General features: G+C 56.1%; 1 protein-coding gene across 3 annotated transcripts in view; it reads left to right on the top strand.

Annotated features, from left to right (window-relative positions):
* ATP9B (ATPase phospholipid transporting 9B (putative)) overlaps positions 1-16,332 on the top strand; it is a 122,416-nt gene extending 106,084 nt beyond the window's left edge. For 2 of the 3 annotated variants that reach the window (XM_066352324.1, XM_066352327.1), the window contains 12 exons: positions 113-196; positions 438-608; positions 2,380-2,478; positions 4,007-4,096; positions 4,287-4,431; positions 4,631-4,695; positions 5,434-5,589; positions 5,679-5,743; positions 7,451-7,559; positions 12,978-13,035; positions 13,705-13,908; positions 15,863-16,332. In XM_066352324.1, coding sequence (XP_066208421.1) covers positions 113-196; positions 438-608; positions 2,380-2,478; positions 4,007-4,096; positions 4,287-4,431; positions 4,631-4,695; positions 5,434-5,589; positions 5,679-5,743; positions 7,451-7,559; positions 12,978-13,035; positions 13,705-13,908; positions 15,863-15,999 — 1,383 coding nt within the window. In that variant the 3' untranslated portion in view covers positions 16,000-16,332. The remainder of the gene's footprint in view (positions 1-112; positions 197-437; positions 609-2,379; positions 2,479-4,006; positions 4,097-4,286; positions 4,432-4,630; positions 4,696-5,433; positions 5,590-5,678; positions 5,744-7,450; positions 7,560-12,977; positions 13,036-13,704; positions 13,909-15,862) is intronic. The other variant, XM_066352325.1, reaches the window with a different exon arrangement.
* The last annotated feature ends 849 nt before the right edge of the window (positions 16,333-17,181 follow it).

Here is a 17,181-nt window from a genome sequence, read left to right as displayed (position 1 = left end):
CGGGACATGGGACACTCAAGAGCTGGGGCAGGGACGGACGTCCCGAGGGAGTGCTCACAGCACAGACGCGGCACTGACCTGGGGGCCCTGTGACCTGTGTCTTCTTTTCCAGTGTGGGAACATGGCCCGTGAAGGCTTGCGCACCCTCGTGGTCGCAAAGAGAGCGCTCACAGAGGAGCAGTACGAGGACTTCGAGGTGAGCAGGCGGGGCCTGGCTCCACCTCTGGTCCTCCTGTGAAAACGAGTGCTTCCCACGTGTGTGTGTCACTGAGGTCGTGTGGCCCTGGCCCAGAAGAGCAGGCCTTAGTCCCCCCCCCACCCTGTGTGGCCCCCGCCCACTGTCTGCCAGGAATGAGGGGAGGGGTTTTCCCCCCGGGCGAGTTCATGTCCTCACTCGGTCCTCGAGGTGGCGAGCACGGCCCCGCCTGTGTCTACAGAGCCGCTACACGCAGGCCAAGCTGAGCGTGCACGACCGGGCACTGAAAGTGGCCGCCGTGGTGGAGAGCCTGGAGCGGGAGATGCAGCTGCTGTGCCTGACGGGCGTGGAGGACCGGCTGCAGGCGGGTGTGCGGCCCACCCTGGAGATGCTGCGCAACGCGGGGATCAAGGTACTGCCGCTTAGAGCCGAGAGCAGAGGAGCATGGCCATGCCGCTGCAGGGCTTTTCCTGTCCTCAGCGTGTCGGGTCTGTCCTCACGGCATGCCTTCCTCTTGCACACGCAACGCTGGCTCTGCCTGGTGTGTGCTCGGTGCCAGGGAGGTGCTTTCTCCCAGCTGCTCCTGCTGACGCCGGACGCGCCGGAGTGGTGGAAACACCCTGGCGACTGCCATGGGCAGGAACGAGAGCAGCACCGCTGCTTGAGGAGGGTGGGTGCTGGGCAGTGTGGGCTCAAAGGCAGCAGGGAGAGCAGGCTGGTTGTGCACGGCTAGGCGTGGTCAGTGGCCACGCGCAGGGACGGTGCACGCGTGTGCCGGCAAGGATGTCAGAGTCTGGAGAGCCATTCAGACACAGAGGTTGAAATGATCTAAACCTGCCTGTTGGTGCAGGAATGTGAGTGCTGCCAGTGGGTGCCCTTCTCGTTCCTGTGACTTTCCACAGATTGAGTGTCTCCTTGCTGTGGACTGTCAGGTTAGAGCAGCGTGTGCTCCTGTGTCAAGTGGAGGTCTGTCAGCTCCTGGACTTCTCTATCCCCTACATTCCCGGTTGCAGGGAACTCCCTTCACTCCCTGCACATGAGGCAGGGCCCGATTTCAGACACCCCCTGACACCGAGGTGCCACTCCAGCACGTCAACTCTTGCTGGACAGCACGCAGGCCCTTAGCGTTTGTCGTCCTCTGGGGCTGTCATTCTAGAGTCTTGGGTGCAGGCTCAGCAGTGAACACAAAAGTGTGAAGTTTGAGTTCTGGCCCTCGGGCACTGAGCTGCAGCCCACCCAGTCAGCACACTTCCTGCTTCCAGAAGGGCATGAGACATCTGAGCACCAGATGAGAAGTCATTGGAAGTTTATTGCTGTTATAAAAACATACTGAAACCATCCAGTTCTACATTTAATGTCCTGTTTGCTCTCTTTTTACTCCTGAGATATTTATATACATAGTATGTGTGATTTAAGGTAAAACTAGTGCAATTTGATGTCTTATTTGATAACAACGTTCAGTTTCACTGCACCTGCTCACTCATTCTGAGCCTTGGTCTCCAGCTAGAAACCAGCCCTCTGGCATGGGGTCTTCAGGCTCCTCCTGCTCTGGGCCAGTGATCATATGCTGCCCAGACCTGTGTGGGCAGTGTGTGAAGCTGGGTGCACACTGCCTTTGATGTGCACGGTGTCCTCACCAGCTGTGGCCGTGCGATCCCTGCCCCCAGAGCAGCTCCGAACCTAAATAAACATCACTTGGCTGCTGCTTGTTTGAGCGAAGCGAGTGCGCAGGCTGTCACTGTGGTGGACACAGGACACACCACCTCAGCTGTCAGTCACATAGCATTACAGTCCTGCAGCCTCACCAGCGTCACCTGCACAACTCTTCATCCTGCACATCGACACTGTCCCCAGGAAACCAAGATCCCTGGCACCCACCGTCTGCTTCCTGTCCCTAGGAGTCTGACGGCTCCAGGGACCTCGCGCCAGTAACACAGACAGCTTGCTCTGTGAGACTGGCCATCTCACTCAGCACAGACCCTCAGGGCCATCCACATCGCTCTGCACATGTGCTGCCTTTGCTCGCCGTGCTCCTTGATGGACACAGGGCTGCCGCCACATTTCAGACAGCGTGGACAGAGACACTGATTGTACGGGTGCAAATGTCCATGCAGGGAAACACTTTTAAGAGATGAGCATGTAACTACTGGTGTTGACGTTCACCAGTGTGAACTATGTCCTAGATATGGATGCTGACGGGCGATAAACTCGAAACAGCCACCTGCATCGCCAAGAGCTCCCACCTGGTGTCCAGAGCACAGGACATTCACGTCTTCAGACCTGTAAGTCTGTGTCGAAATGTTTTCTCTAGTACTTACATCTGCTGGTTCTGTGAGAATGTATGCGCCGTTACTTACCAATTACAAATATCAGTTTTAAAAGAAAAATATTTTAACTTTCTTAACTTATAGAAACATTAAAAACAGATTTTTATTAATTACATTAACTGTGATCAAAAGCTGCTTTTTGATGGAAAACAGCATCTTTCTAAACATAAAAGTCCTTTTCTGCTGTACTATTAGGGTTAGTTATACAACTAAATACCTGCTGTAAAGTAAACGCACTGCAGACCTCGCTTCCGTCTGGACAGTGTGCACTGATGACACAACACCATCTTCATGGGGCCCGTCCCAGCGGGTCCAGGCTGCCTGTTGCACCAGCTCCCAGTACCGGGGTGGGGGGTGTTCGCCTGCCACCGCCTCCAGAGTCAGTGTTCTTCCTTAATTAGCTCAAAGGAAATGAGCAGAAACGATTTGAATTTGTATGTTTACTGTATGTATTAGTTATGACTGAATTCAGTTCAAACAAAAAAAGTTCCTGGGGTCTTGATTGATGGTGGGTGACAGACATGGCGTGTCTGTTCAGAACGCAGCGCCTACACCTACAGAAACGGTTATTTGAATTTAATTTACATGTAAATGCAGTTTATTTCAAAGCATCAGAATCGCAAATTAGGCCCTGCAGACTACTATTTGCAATTAAATTATTAATGATTCTGATAAAACTTCAGATCAATTTTTGTTGACTTTTCAGTGTTATAGCACCACAAATTAAAATTTCCACAATAAAGCCTACCTATTGAAAGATGAGCCTGAGATTAATTTGGGCTACATGAAACTTTTAATTTATTTCAGTTCTGTAATATATCATTTTTTTCATGCCCCATAAAATCTCCACAGAAAGAATGTCAAATACCAGTGTGTTGGTTTCTGAAATGTTTTCATTCTTAAATTAATGACATTTCCACGTTATAACTGGATTTTACTCTTTTAAATCATTTTGCCCTCCACGTGTATTGGCGTGAGCTAACAGAGTAGGCAGAGACCTGCAGCACCGACAGGAAGCGGCTTCATGAGCGTGGGCACAAGGCTGTCATGCCAGGCATCTGGCAGAAAGCCTTGCCCTGGGCTGGGGCTGCACGGAGCGTCCCTACGGACAGGCGTCACAGACATTTCCTTAGTGCTGGCCCGAGGTCTGGGGGGACTAAACTGACAGAAGCCGCTGTCCCCACACAGGCCGGGCAGCCATTAGCTCCCAGGTGCCTGAGTCAGGTCCTTGACAAGCTACTGTCCCTGGTCACTGTCACTGAAACACGGAGCCTCACTGCCCTCGGTGTGGCTGCCGTCAGAAGGTGGTGAGAGCCAAGTCAGGAGCCGTCCCCCAGCACCGAGATGGGGGAGCTGCTTCTGCAGGGCTCCCGGGGAGGAGAGGGGAGCCCCTTAGGTTCAGGCAGCAGATCCTTTGTGGGGGCTGTGTGGGTGCCGTGACTGCGGCCACGCTGCAGTCTGGGCCCCTCCCCTGCTCGTGCAGGTGACCAACCGAGGGGAGGCCCACTTGGAGCTGAACGCCTTTCGGAGGAAGCACGACTGTGCCCTGGTCATCTCTGGGGACTCCCTAGAGGTGAGGCTGTCTTTCTGCACGTCTGTCCCTCTCTACCCGATGTGTCACATTCCCTGCGGGTAGGTGAGGGCTCATGGCTCGAGCGCCCCTCTGAGCCTGGGGACTGTCCCCCACAGTGGTGACGATGCAGTGGGAACAGAGAGAGGGCAGCGCAGCGTGCAGTGACCCTGCACCACGGGCCTTGTTCCAGGTGTGCCTGCGGTACTATGAGCACGAGCTGGTGGAGCTCGCCTGCCAGTGCCCCGCCGTGGTGTGCTGCCGCTGCTCGCCCACCCAGAAGGCCCACATCGTGAAGCTCCTGCAGCAGCACACGCGCCGGCGCACCTGCGCCATCGGTGAGCCCCCCATGGCGCCCGGCCCCCCCGCCCTGGATGCTGAGAGAAACCACCATCTTGAAATTTACAGGCAAAATTCTGTTTGCCCTCCGGCAGTGGGGGCCTGCATCTCTGCCTGGCAGATCTCACATGGCTGCTGGGGGGAGAGAAACACGGGGCCGTGTGCAGGTTCCGCCTCCTCACGGGTTGTGCTTCTCAGGTGATGGAGGAAACGACGTGAGCATGATTCAGGCCGCAGACTGCGGGATCGGGATCGAGGGGAAGGTACGTGTGTCCTGTCACAGCCACCCCCCCAGCCGCACTCGTGGGAGAGGGTAGATCAGTCACTCTGTGATCACCTGGATGAAATGCAGGTGGAAAGCATAGGTCAGGTGGAAAGCATAGGTCAGTGCTGAAACCCTGCAGGGCCCTTGTCCTCTGAGTGGCCGCGGGAGCCTCCCCATCAATGGCACCACCTCCCCCAGCACAGCTGGTCCGTCCCCCCCACGGGACTTGCAGCTTCTCTTGTACCAGACACACAGGCCATTTAAGATGTCCGTGTCTCCTGATCAGCTGTGATCTGTTCTGCACTCCCCTAACTGTCTGTCTCAGAAGGGCTGGGAGTGAGGCAGACTGCAGTCTGGCTTTTCCCTGGGTGGCTGTGAGATGGAGCCAGTTTGTGCTTAAACACGAGAGAACTGAGGCTAGACAGTCGTCCTAGAGGTGCCGAGAGTCCTGAGACCTCGGGCCTGTCCCCCGTGTTCTGCCTCTGCTGAGTTTCTGTGGTGCCACAGGCGCTGAAGGAATGGTCCCAGTGTTCTGGCCAGTGCCTCCTGCCATCCTCGGCTCCGGGGACGGGCACCTCTCGGGAGGTGTCCCTGCAGCCCCAACCCTGGCCCCAGAGGTGGCCCGTCACAGTTGGGGAGGGGGTCTCAGCCTGCTCTTGGTGGAGGTGGAGCCCTGAGCCCCAAGCTGCGCCCTGGAGTGCAGGCCGTGTGGGTTATGAGATGCCTGTGCTTGCAGGAGGGGAAGGCGGCTTCACTGGCCGCAGACTTCTCCATCACACAGTTCCAGCACATCGGCCGGCTGCTCATGGTGCATGGGCGCAACAGCTACAAGAGGTCCGCAGCACTCGGCCAGTTCGTCATGCACAGGGGCCTCGTCATCTCCACTATGCAGGTGCGCCAGCAGGGCTGCGGGGCGGGACCGGGGGCAGGGCACAGAGTCGGGAGGGCCCCTCAGTGACCCTGTCCTGCTCTCTCTCCCAGGCTGTGTTCTCTTCCATCTGCTACTTTGCGTCCGTGCCGCTGTACCAGGGCTTCCTCATGGTGGGGTGAGTGGCTGGCGAGAGGGCTGAGCGGCACCTGTCCAGTCGGTGTTCAGCAGGCCGAGTGGCGTAAGAACCACACTCTGCTGCGTGAGTGTGGCAGCAGCCCATCTGCTGTCCCTCCTGCGATTAGACTAGAATTTCTGTGTTCACGGCAAAGCCATAGGGGGTGTCAGGATCCCTGCTGGGCCAAGATGTTTGAAAGCGTCCTGTGGCATCATGAGGAGGAACAGCGGCCCATCACCGTCCTGGAACTGAGGGCCTCCCACAGCCTCTCCGCTCTGCTCTGTCCCGGGCCCTCTTCCCACAGCAGTGGTTTGAGCACATGGCTGCCTCCTTATCTGGAGCCATCCCCCTGCAGTGTCCCTGTGTCTCCTCTGGGCGGAAACCCTTCATCACAAGCGAGAACTGGCCTGGTAAGCCTGATGCACTCGAAGCCTCAGCTGGCGGGACACACAGCCAGGACCATGCCGATAGATGTGGTCCGTGCATTTCCTCTGGCGACAGCAACACAGGTCTCACACTCGTGTCTTTAGCATGTCAGGAGGACGGAGAGCAGGGCCAAGAAAGAACTCAAGGAAATAATGGCTGGAAACCTCCCAAATTTCACAAAAGGCAAACCTACAGATCAAGAAGGTAAGCAAACCCCACATGGCCTAAATCCAAAGAAACCTATAGCACTCACATCATCAAACTCATGGAAACTAAAGGCAGACACAGCAGGTGTAAGCATCAAACTCACGGAAACTAAAGGTGTAAGCAGCAGTTCCAGTGACGTAGCATCCCATCAGCACCGGGGGACGTTGTGCATACGGCTCTGAGGGGCAGGGGAGCACGGTACCCTCGCCAAACATGCCGACCAGCAGAGCCACAGTGAGGGAGGGGCAGCAGTGGGGCCAGCATTCTCCCAGAGCACAGCAGATGCTGCCCAGCCTGCCCATCGGGGCAGTCAGAGGGCGGGCACGTCCTCCCCAGCAGACGATGCTTGTGACGGGAGCCTGGAGAAATGGCGGGCAGGAGTGCAAGCAGCCACACCGCAGCACTGTCTGGCTGGTCCTTAAAACCAACATGACATAAACGGAAACATCTTTACACACACACAGAAGCGTGTGCGGTGGGTGTCTGTGCAGCTTTGTTGGTGAGGAGCAGACACAGGAATGACCTGCGTGCACATCGCAGGACCTGGTGCCCTCCTTGACCGCGGACAGTTGAGAGCTGGATGCCTCCCAGGAATCCGGCCACAGGGAAGTGCTGCCCTACAGGCCACCTGCTGTGCATGCATGCGTGCAAACCTGCAGTGACAGAGTCTACGGTGGAGGACAGATTACTAGTGACCAGGAGTGAATGGGATGGGAGGAGACAGGAGCCGGGGGCTGGGATGAGGATGGCCCATGTCTGCACAGCATTCCTTTGTCCTGGCTCAGGCCAGGCCACCATTTGCGAGGTGCTGCCTCTGGGGCAGCTGTGAGAGGGCACGCATGGTCTCATGGTGTTTGGTTAACCAGAAAAAACCAGTCCTACCACCCATGTGCATGTGTGGCCTGCAGAGCACAACCTGTGCCACTGTGTGGCGGGAGAAGCGTTAAGTTCTAGGAAAAGTGCCTGATGCCACCTGGTGTGTGTTCTGTTCAGTTGTCGGGCCTTTGGCCTCCCTGCAGAGCTGCTCCGGTCCTGTGGGTGCTATTCACGCTGACCTGGCTCTCTGGTTCTCAGGTACGCGACCATCTACACCATGTTCCCAGTGTTCTCGCTGGTGCTGGACCAGGATGTGGAGCCAGACACGGCCATGCTGTACCCAGAGCTGTACAAGGACCTCACCAAGGTACGGAGGGGCCGTGCTGGGCCAGCCATGTGCAGACACTCGGGTCTCCACAGGAGCACCAGCTGGGGGAAGGGCACCCGTTGTGAGGTGGTTTCCCAGCAGGTTTTATATCTGTTCTTTGTCTTTCCAACATGTTTTTACTACTTCTTGTTATTTTTGGCATTTTCTTCTGAGTTAGACCTCAAAAAAGGAACACACAGTGGAAACAAGCGCTTTCCGCCTCTGTTGGCGAGCAAGCTCGAGTTTCATGGTCAAGTTCTCACACTAAGGGCATTTCAGCCAGTGTGGCATTTCTGTGAGTTTAGCAAGTGGGTGCTGAGCCCCCACTGTCCTGTTCCTGTGCAGGGACTCCGAGTGGGGTCCCTGCCAGCACATCATTCCTGTCTGGGCACGGGCAGCACCCCAGCAGCTGGAGCCAGAGCTCTGTGTGGTAGCTGTGGAGTCACACCTGCACAAGGGAGCGGGTGGTTCTGTCCTGAGACCACGGGCCATGGTTGCAATGACGCTACAGAGAACACCCCACCCCAAAACTGTGCGGAGGTTCATTCATGTGCCAAAGACTGTGCTGTCAGTGAAAGTTTTTGAAGGAAGTCTGCGTTCATCACATTCCTGTGGAAACCTGTTTTCGACCTGCTCAACTCTCCAGACATGAGTCATGAGACTTGGGAACCTTGTTGAGGCTGCTGTCCTGAGTGAGCACCAAGGACAAAGCACGCTCACCTGACAACTCGGTCACAGCTGACATCCGTCACTCGACTCCCAAAGTGGTAGTGGCACATGGCACAGCAGAAGAGGAGACAGGCTGAGGGCCCCTGACCACTCAGGGTGTACTGGCCTGCTTTCATGGGTCACTGTGAGGGTCTGGTGAAATTAAGGTTTTAAAGTTCCTTGAAAAAAATACAAAATGCCCAGATTACTTCTATAATTGGGACAAAAATAGAGCTAGCTCACCATTGACATAAAATACCAAGCATTGCTATCATGGTGATAATATTGTGAATGTTATAGGCAGAAGAAAGCTTTCTGGATTAAAACCTAAAAGGGGGAAATAACTACATTCAGTAAGTAGAGCAGACAGGAAGCTTGCGTGAGCAGCCACGGCGTGAGTGGCTTATTTTCATTTCCAGGCCCGCAGAGGCACTCACTGAGACGCGCTCAGACGCCAGGGCAGGGCTTCTGTGGGGACATGAATAGCTGCTGGGGACCTGGCAGTCGTCACAGCTCAGCTCTGCTCCGTTCCTGCAGGCCAGGCCAGCGAGCTGCCACGGGCGCGTGGGGACTGTGCCCCGTCTGCACCTAGAGGTCACTGCACGTGAGGCAGCAGGACGCGTTGTCCTCGCTGGTTTTGTGGATTTAGACTGCTCACCAGCATCTCTTGATGGACGTCGAAGTTACTCCAGTGGCCAGAACACACTCACAGGGTCACCAGCCCCTGTGCTGAGAGCGCCTCCGGGCCGTTAGCTGGTACACGTGAACACGAGGGCACGTCGGGACTCCGTGTTCTGTTCCGTTTTTGTTCTGACAGCCTAGTTTTTTGTGTTTTTTTTTTGACAGAGTCAGAGAGAAGGACAGATAGGGACAGACAGACAGGAAGGGAGAAAGATGAGAAGCATCAATTCTTTGTTGTGGTTCTTAGTTGTTCATTGATTGCTTTCTCATATGTGCCCTGACTTGGGGGCTCCAGCAAAGCGAGTAACCCCTTGCTCAAGCCAATGACCTTGGGTCCAAGCTGGTGAGCCTTGCTCAAACCAAACGAGCCCGCGCTCAAGCTGGCAACCTTGGGGTTTTGAACTTGGGTCCTCTGCATCCCAGTCCAACGCCCTATCCACTGTGCCACAGCCTGTTCAGGCCTGATGGCCAACAGTTGAGAATGTTTTAATGTCCAAAAGTCAAGACACTAAACTTTTTTTTTTTTTTTTTGATAACAGCTTTCTTGTTTTCTCTGGGCTCCTTTTCTGTAAGACTCACCACCTGTACTGGTCTTTGTAGGATGTTGGTTTCAGTAATCTGATATACTTCACATCCTCTGAAACAAAGTAGCACTCAAGGGCTCCACTGGGACCTGGTCAGGTTGAGTCACTATTCCTCTTGGTGCTGGAGAGAGATCTAAGTTTGTGTGGTTCCTGGCCACTCGGCCAGGCTGGTCTGCGTGGCACTGAGAACTGGACAGCACACATCTGTGGGTGTCTGTGTGGCAGGTCCACTGAGGGTCCTGTGCTGGGTCCCCGCAGCCTACAGGAATCCAGGGTGTTGCATGGTGATTGATTACACAGCAGCATAAGAGGCAGCGTGAAATAAGCAGGTTGGAATGTAAGTAACAGTCCTGTGACTAGTCTTGTCTGCTACGTTTTGAGCAGAAATCCAGGATCACAGGAGTGTAACTCACCTTCAGTGGTCATCAGGGAGCAGAGCACACATCCCTGGCAAAGCAGAGGACAGGTTTTGCAAATAACCCTCTCTGTGAACAGTCCATGCTATGGGGGTGAGTAGCCCAGCCTCACACGTCCTGACTTACAGGCCTCTCGCAGGGACGCAGGGTCTGCGCCATCGCTGTGTGGGGGACGAGTCAAGCCATTTAAATGGGGTGTGACAGCGCCTTCCCCTTCCTAACACCGCAGTTATCACCCCCACAGAGTGCAGGTTGGGGCAGGGACACCAGGTGTCTCTACTTGAAGGGCAGGCTCTGCTTTACCTCATTAGACACCCCCATGCTCAGCGCTGCACCTGCGCTGCCCTAGGCACTGCAGCAGGACAGGCAGGTTCGCACTCCTGCTTGTGACAAGGCCCGGACCCTGGGTCAGGACACCAAGACCTGTCAGGGCCACATGCTGCCCAGCCCGGTCAGCCTCGGGGCTGGCCCAGCTTCATGCTACAGAAACATCTCAGACTTGAGCGGAATTCAGTTACCCCTTCATGGTTTTACTCTCGCGATAGGTGAAGCTACTAACTACGGAGACATCTGGGCTGTAGCTGTACCGCTTGTTATAGATACCAAGTAGCTGATGTCATACAGCCCTTCATAGAAGTCTGAGCCAGGAGACACTGAAGTTAGTACAGCTTCACTGTTTTTATTTTCTGTTGGATACTCTTGGCGTGGTGTAATTTTTGGTATGTGTATTGGTGTCCTAAGATAACTTTAATAGGAATAGTGACAAGGCAGGGAAAAGGCGTTCAAGACTCAGCCATCAGCAGGAAGAGATAAAGATGTCTGTACTGTACCACAGCTGTTGATACAGAAGATCCCACGTAACACACACCGCCCTCCAGACGGGGGCGCAGGGCGGGCAGAGAGCCGAGGAGACAGCGTTGCTGACCTGCAGGTCTGCGTGCTTGCAGTGGACAGCTGGGGTCCTTGCACGTGCTGACCCCATCACAGTGTGGAGATATGCAGTGCTTGGTGTCACTGACATACCAGTGGGATGCACACCACTGAGCAGGACGTTTTCAGAAAGTACCAGTGAATGTCCATGGACAGAGGACTCGTGTTGATGGCCAACAGGTTCCAGATGTTATGTGGATAGTCCAGGGAATAAACTGCTGGTTTTTAAAAAGAAGCACGCTGCCAGAGACAGAAGCAGCGATCATGGCCATGACGGAGGGCGAGGCACGTGGAGCCCAGCAGCACTGCCAGATGCAACAGGACGCAGGGAGTACGGACCACTGTGTCCACAATCTGGTCCCCCACGGCAGGAGTGCGCCCTGCCCCGTGCCCACACCTTCATGAAAGCGCCTGCCAGACAGGACCTGAACGTGAGGTGTGAACCTGTAAAGCCCCAGGAGAAAGCCGCACGACCTTGACTGGGCAGTTTTTCGATACAGGGTCGGAAGCATGACCCCCAAGGAAACAGTTAACAAGTGGGTCTTGGTCATCATTAAAACTTGCATGCTGTGAGTGGCACTATAAAGGACGTGGAAAGACCAACCACAGACTGGTAGAAAATATTTGCACATTGTGTTTGTTACAAAGGACTTGTGTCCAGTAGATATAAAGAGCGCTCAGAACTCAGAAAATCACGTCTTTTAAGTGGCCCAGAGGCCTGGACTGACCCACATTGTAGGTGATGGTGCACGGATGGTAATAAGCTTGGGGGAAGTGCTTGCCCTTGTTCTCCTCGGGGGGTTGAGAGTTCAGACCAAGAAGTGTGCCTGCCTGCCACACATGAGAACGACAGCTCCGCAGCACCAGCACCCACGTGCCCCTCGCTGGAGGGGACGCAGGCAGCCCAGCCCTCGGGAACACGGGTGGGCGTGTCTTGTGAAGTGAAGCCTGCACCTGTCTTCAACCCAGCAGCCCCAAGAGAAGAGACAGTGTGACTCCACACAGAACCTGTTGTGCACAGGCGTCTCTGGCCTTTGTCCTCATGGCCCAAGCTGCAGACAACAACTCCTTCGTCCTGTGACTGGTGCAGCCACACGGTGCAATGGGGACGAGCATGAGGAGGGTCACAGGGCAGCAGCACAGATGAATCTGAGTGCATCTTGCTGCAGAAGAAGCTACACTCAGAAGTGCGTGATCCCAGCCACATTCACATGCCCCTCGGGGACGGAGAGCTGGTCAGCAGTGGCCCAAGGTGTGGGGCAGGAGGGTGACTCACAAGTCACCACAGATGGATGGAATGCAGACTGTGACACATGCACCCACCACACGAGAAGTGAGTCACAGTGTGCTGGCGGTGGTTGTGGCCCTAAGTCACTCTGGGCAGAGCCTGACTCTGAGTCTGCGGTGAGGCTGCAGGGGCCTGGACTGCAGCTGGGGAACAAAGGGGACACGTGCTGGCTGATGAGAGGCGAGGTCAGCTCTAGGAGGCAGCGGGGAGGGCACCGCTGCGTTGGGGAAGAGACATGGCAGAGAACAGGACCTGCATTCTTGTGGTTGTACAGGAGCACTAGGCCCACCGTGAGCCTGGGCCCGTCCTTACCCTGCACACAGAGAGGGAGGGCGTGCTCGACCACTCAGGAGTGACAGCAGGTACCGGTGACTGGGGCTGAGCTGACCTGTCCCCCAGGAGGGCAGATTAAACCATGAAGACAGAAGCCACCATGGAGGAAGCTCAGGAGCGCCGTCCAGCTGCACCCCCCCTCCCCCGCAGGACCTCGATCCTGGCCCGTCCTCGCAGCAGAGGCACACATGGCATGTGGGCAGCCCTTGCTTCTCCTGACATGGGCCGAGTCTGCACCAGTCCCCGCGCTCCCTCCCCGACCCTCACAGACACAGTGCCCTCGCTCCTCTTGGTTCCCAGCTTAGTCACCTGTACAGCCCTCTACTGGACTCCTCAGAGAGCCTATGCTTGTCCTTTGAGTGTGCCCAGCGGGAGCTTGGACGCACAGGCAGGAGGGCAGGCGGGGGGCAGGTGTCTGGGAGCTGGGGGCCTGGAGGAGCCACGTGAGCCTGGGGTTGACCACTCTCTCATTTCCCAGGGCAGATCCTTATCCTTTAAGACCTTCCTCGTCTGGGTTTTAATCAGCATCTACCAGGGTAAGTGGCCTCTGCTCCACAGTGAAGTGAAGATGCTCTGTCCTTAGCGCTGTGGCCCTCGCCTCCCAGCTCCCCTCCAGGACCCGTTCCTTCTGACCCTGTAAGCGCCACTCAGCAGCAGCCTCACAAACCTCCTCACACTGCCTTTGGTGTCATTTCCTTAAGCAATGAAGGTCCCCTTAAAACTGACCTGTATTAAATATAAACCCAAACGAAGTTAACAAGCAGCTAGCACAGTGGTGTTCTGGGGAGTGAGTGACAGCAGGACTCGGAGAACCCCAGTCCGGGCGTCAGAAGCTGCTGGCCGCCCCGTCAGTGTTCCGGACAGAGCAGAGGGGTCACAAGTGTAACTCCCAGAGAGACCAGACCTGTTACAGCGAAATGGGGTGACTTACACTAACTGCAGTGGAGGCACGGCTTCTCCCCCAGACAGTACGGTGTCCTCAAGCCCCTGCTTGGTGTTTCAGGCTATCTAGCTAGTGCTACATCTTATTTTATTCATAATCCACAGTTTAAATAAACTTTGAGTCAGTGGAAAGTGTGGGCGGCACACCGCCACGTCTGAGTGAGGACACCAACTAGCCGTCTGCCTGCCTCTTTTTCTGGCTGCCTGACATGGAACCGAGTTTCCCGTCCATGTGGAGCAAGTGCCACCGTGCTGTCTTCCAGGGGGCATTCTCATGTATGGGGCCCTGGTGCTCTTCGAGTCTGAATTCGTCCACGTGGTGGCCATCTCCTTCACGGCCCTCATCCTCACCGAGCTGCTCATGGTGGCCCTGACCATCAGGACATGGCACTGGCTGATGGTCGTGGCCCAGTTCCTCAGCCTGGGCTGCTACGTGGCCTCGCTCGCTTTTCTGAACGAATACTTTGGTAAGTTGCCTTGGAACTGTTTTTGGGTAATTGTTACTGATTTTTAAATCTTTATTATTGCTTCTTCATACTTGGTCTTAAATTGCAGATCACAATAAAACCCACAATAGAAAGCTTCAAACACACAAGCTATTTCAGGGAAAGACTAAGCTCCTTGTAATCACTCATAGAATTCAGACATTTGCCACCTGGGCTTTTAGATGCTGAGTGTGTGCAGAGTGCCCCCCCCCCAGGGCCCAGGACAGGACCAGGTGCCCACACGGCAGCTCCCGCCATCCTCCGCACACACAGGCCACATGCTGTGTCCTCAGCAGGCTGATGGCCAGCAGCTTAGTGACGTCAGGATCTCTGGGCACTGCAACACAGTGTCCCGGGGCACATGCAGTCCCCTCCCCCACCAGCCAGCTGATGTGATGCAAGCTGATGGTGACCGTGGTCTTGGATAAGGGTCAGGTGGTGACTGTCTCCACACTCCCCAAGTTCAGACACTGCACTGGGCCCCCGTGACACTCATGTAGAATTGACTAAACCCGGTCGCAAAGTGACAAAGATGAGCCCACCGCCATTGTGTGGGCCATGCAGAAAACAGCCCCATCTGACCCTCAGTCTGCTCTGTGGGCTGGATGGAAGGTCCTGTGTCACAGGGCCTGCCTGAAGTGGACAGGAGCCCGTGGCAGGTTCCACGTAACGTGTGTGAGCCTTGTGCACAGAATCCTTCCCTGGTATCGGGCTCAGCAGATGTGCGTCTTGCCATGAAGACCAGACTTGTCCGGAGCGTCTGTGGTGCAGACCCAGCGGGACTGCTGGTCTGTGCTCAGTGTTGCCGCTCGGAGTGGCTGCACCACAGGGCAGGAAAGGACGGGGCGTGCTTGGCACCAGGAGTAGGGAAAGCACAGCCATGACCGCGTTCCACTGTCATGTCTGTTCTTCACATGTTCCTTTTCCCATCTGCTCACTCGCAGTTCCCTTCGTGATCTCCACCATTTCCAGCAGGTGCAGGCAGTGCCTTCCGGAGCCTTCCGGGGCATTCTTAGGTAGAGGAAGCTGTTTCTTCCAGGAGTGTGAAAATGCAGTGGTAACTGCCCACGCCCTGCAGCTTCCCACATGGGAGGGGCTCATGGGGGTCTGAGGCCCCTGGGCTGGGGGATCCCCCAGGTGCCGGGTCCACTGACGAGGACCTGTGTCCATTAGGCAACAGTTACTCCCTTCTGGCAACGTCTCTGCCTTTTATTGATTAGTGGTCGGACCCCTGAAAACACTTTCAGGGTTTTTCAAAATGAGGTTAGATGCAGGCGGTGACCCCGCACCCTCAGGCTCCAACACCTGCACACAGACCAGTGTCTTCCTGTGACTTGGCTGAGTCAGAGCCAAGCCTCCTGCTGAGGAGGCTGGTCCCACACTGACCGCAGTCTGCAGGGGTCTGTGCCACTTGGAAAAGCGGCCACTGTGAACATCGGGGTTTCCATGTGTGTCTTCCCCTGAGAAAGGTGGTCAGCTGTTACATCGCAGGCCCTCACAGAACAACCTGACCCCGAGGCCAAGGGGCAGTGAGGGCAGTGGGCAGTCACAGCATGACCTGCTGTGGCCCTGCACCTGCGGCCGTCTGTCCCTGTGGAGAAGATGGGCCTGGGCACTCAGCCTGGTACCAAGTCTGCTGCCTGGTACTCTCTCCTGGACCAGCACACAGGGTCCCTGAGTGGCTGCCCACTGGCCGACCTTGGGTGGCACTGGTCACCCACTCTCTCATACTGTGGAGTCAGGATTCCTGTTAGGAGAATCGTTAAACCTGATGCACAGGTAACAGAACTTTATAAAGAAGCCTGAGGTCTGTGTGGCTGGCCTCTGATGTCTGGCAGTGAGTTAGGGAGGCGTGCCATGGGGTGTGGCCTACGTGCATGGGCACCTGTGGCCTCCCTGACTGCCTCTCATATTCACCTGTCTCTCTCCCCCACAGACATTGCCTTTATCACAACGGTGACCTTTGTGTGGAAGGTGTCGGCCATAACCGTGGTCAGCTGCCTCCCACTCTACATCCTCAAGTACTTGAAGCGCAAGCTGTCCCCACCCAGCTACTCCAAGCTGACTTCCTAGCAGCAGCGCCGCGTAGCCACTGGGACAGAGGTTGGGTGGAGCACGGAGGAGCGCCAGCTTGGGCACTGCTGACGGTGGCCTCATGCAGGGCCACGTCCCTCCCTCCCTTCTTGTTTTTCACATTTTAATTTTTATATTGAACCAGTTTCCATTTCTGTTGAAAATGAGCCCTAATCATTTCGCTGTTCCTGTAAGAATTCACCTTTTACTCTCGTTTCTGAAAAGTGAAACAAAAGCTTATTTAATATTCTGCTGTTTCCAAATATTCCAGTGCTTTCTTTGATATAACAGAGTCATTCCCATGTCACTAGAATAAAACCAGACGCTGAGAACGCGTGTGTGTCCTGCATTCCTGGGGCGGTGAGCGCGCCTCATCAGGGCCCCCAGCTCCTCACAGCCACGTGTGCCTCAGGTGTGTGCCAGGGGAGATGCCACTTCGCACGCAGCTCAGCAGATGAAAGGTGACGTTTTGCCTCTGGTCCCGTGGCAGCTGCAGTTGTGTGTGAAGGCATCGCCGTCGGAGAGCCTGTTTCTAAAGGTCCATCCTTACCTGTGCAACACCGCACTTGACTGCAGGTCCCCTGCACGCATGGACACGCCCTGTGAGCTCACCGCCCGCAGCTGGGACCTCGTAGGACCCTGTCGCTGGCTTTGCTGGCTTTCCGGGCTGCTCAGGTTGCAGACGCACACACGCACGTGTCCCCACGCTGCCATGACTACACCCCAAGTACGCAGGGTACCACCACCAGGCTGCGGGCAGCTCACGCACACTCCTGGGAACCTGGGGGGGCTCCGTTCAGCTTCCCGTTTCAGCTGGAGGCTGCGGGGGCCGCACTGGTATGGGTCTGTTCGCACCCTTCGGCTCAGTTTCCGGGCATCCCCGTCCCCCTGTGGCGGGCGAGGGCGGCGCTGGAGCCGAGGCGGTACCCCCCTACCCCACCCCCACCCCCTCCTTGGATCTGCAGGACACAGCTGGTGGTGCCCTCTACCCCCTGCAGTCGGGGCTGCGCGGGGCTGAATGCGGACCTTGGGGGCCATTCCCGGCGCGGCCACCAGGCGGCGCTGTTCCCGGCGGCCGGTTCGCCGAGGTCCCGGGCGAGGCCGGCGGTGGCGGCTTCTGGACCCGCCCGGTCTCGCCGCCAGCGCTGTGGTGACCAGCATGAAGCGTCGCAGAGGGATCGC

Source organism: Saccopteryx leptura, chromosome 11, assembly GCF_036850995.1.
Source record: "Saccopteryx leptura isolate mSacLep1 chromosome 11, mSacLep1_pri_phased_curated, whole genome shotgun sequence".
Taxonomy (NCBI): domain Eukaryota; kingdom Metazoa; phylum Chordata; class Mammalia; order Chiroptera; family Emballonuridae; genus Saccopteryx; species Saccopteryx leptura.
The sequence above is the reverse complement of the archived record's forward strand: the minus strand, read 5'-3'. Positions and strand labels throughout refer to the sequence as shown.